Source organism: Amphimedon queenslandica, unplaced genomic scaffold (assembly GCF_000090795.2).
Source record: "Amphimedon queenslandica unplaced genomic scaffold, v1.1 AMPQUscaffold_4894_Cont23130, whole genome shotgun sequence".
NCBI classification, from domain to species: domain Eukaryota; kingdom Metazoa; phylum Porifera; class Demospongiae; order Haplosclerida; family Niphatidae; genus Amphimedon; species Amphimedon queenslandica.
This window is the reverse complement of record NW_003554797.1, coordinates 1-1,594: the sequence shown is the minus strand read 5'-3', so window position 1 is coordinate 1,594 and position 1,594 is coordinate 1. Positions and strand designations below refer to the sequence as shown.

The 1,594-nt window shown below is 29.0% G+C and overlaps 1 protein-coding gene across 1 annotated transcript; it reads left to right on the top strand.

The window, feature by feature from the left end:
• The first annotated feature begins 6 nt into the window (after positions 1-6).
• LOC105316122 (uncharacterized) lies at positions 7-937 on the top strand. Its single transcript, XM_011410930.2, has 4 exons — positions 7-122; positions 172-280; positions 325-483; positions 653-937. The coding sequence occupies exons 2-4, from the start codon at positions 239-241 to the stop codon at positions 839-841; spliced, it is 390 nt and encodes a 129-aa protein (XP_011409232.1). The 5' UTR covers positions 7-122; positions 172-238; the 3' UTR covers positions 842-937.
• The last annotated feature ends 657 nt before the right edge of the window (positions 938-1,594 follow it).

Below are 1,594 nucleotides of genomic sequence, written 5' to 3'. Positions count from 1 at the left end.
TTAGAGAAGAAAGTCTTTGCATTTAATTACACTGATGGAGGGACTTTTCCTATAGGAGAGACATATGCTTCGTTAGAGATCAGTAAAAGCTGTCTTATTTGTGTCTTGTACAAAGGATCTACGTTAGTTATAATTGATTTTATATTGTTATTATTATTATTATCATTCCAGGAGGGATACATCAGTGAAGTATGCTGGCCAATGTTCTTATGTCAAAGAATATAAGAGCTGCTGGACTATGAGTATACTATTCACTAAACACCTAAAGGCACATTTGAAGGTGCATATTGTTTTACATGTACATGATATTATTTTAATTTATAGTATGCACAATCTGAGTCAATTGGCACCATTGAGTCTCACTCCTTCTTGTTTACAGAATGGAATGATGGCCAAGAGTTATCAATGGGACTTCATAAGTTTAGAAATTCAATGGAAACTGATGGATGGAAGATATCCCCCATCTCTCTCATACCTGATAAGGTATAGTATGATACTATAAAATATTATAGTATAAATAAATAGGGCTCTTATGCTATGATAAGAAATCGAATTATTATTATTATTATTATTATTATTATTATTATTATTGTTATTATTATTATTATTATTATTATTATTATTATTATTATTATTATTATTATTATTATAGATAACAAAAGCTGAAATTGATTCTGTTGAGTTACAACAAAATTTTCGTAAGCTCCAGTCCAGAATAATTCCATTGATTGAGTTCTCAGTTTATATTGATAATATTGAATCTGCTTCTAATGAACTAAAGACGGATCTTGACATTGAAGGTACTACTTCAAATGTTATTGTTAGGAGACAAAAGGAATAGAAAGAATAACAATGAACAATGAGTGCAATTTTTATGCGTGTTAGTTAGTTTTATACTTTTTGTTTTTGATTTTCTCATTAGAACTTGATGAGTGTATAGTTAGTAGTGTATAGTTAGTAGTATATAGTTATAGTTATGGTTAGTAGTCTCATGCCCCGCCCCTAAAGCGAAGGGGCTGGGTGACGAGACTAGTTAGTTAATTAGTTTTATACTTTTTGTTTGGTTTTTAATAATTTAGAATTAGCTGCTACAATCATTACAAAACAGTTGCCTTTTTCTTAGTATTCATAATGCTTGAAAGAAAGACTGAATAAAAGTGCTAGCATCAGTCTTGTTTACACAATAAAATGACTCCTCCAAGTCATTTTAATTCAAAAGCTCAATATTTTTTTTGAACAGTAGACTGCCATGATTAACTATAATTATTTTGCTATTATTATCAAGGATACAAATGAAAATTATAATGATGGTATTGATAAATTTCTTTAAAAAACATAATAATAATAATAGTAATAACACAAAAAGAACAACAACAAAGTAACAGTTATTTTTAATTTTTCTGCTCAACTGAAAAGACAGGATTGTTATTAGAAATGGTTGCAACAAAAACATGAACCTTGCTCCCCTCCTCTCCACTTGAAGCAACAGAAGGAGTAGAAGCTAAACTTTATGTCCTTTTGTTTAATCCTGTTATGTATTTATAACACTGCAACAATATGTGCTAGAATTTTAGTTGAAATTTTAAATGCATGA

Bases quoted from the DNA above. Each gene is read 5' to 3' on its own strand.
- LOC105316122 (XM_011410930.2), top strand. From the start codon at position 239: ATGAGTATACTATTCACTAAACACCTAAAGGCACATTTGAAG. The intron at 281-324 runs GTGCATATTGTT...TTTAATTTATAG, and splicing joins ACCTAAAGGCACATTTGAAG to TATGCACAATCTGAGTCAAT. The intron at 484-652 runs GTATAGTATGAT...TTATTATTATAG, and splicing joins TCTCTCTCATACCTGATAAG to ATAACAAAAGCTGAAATTGA.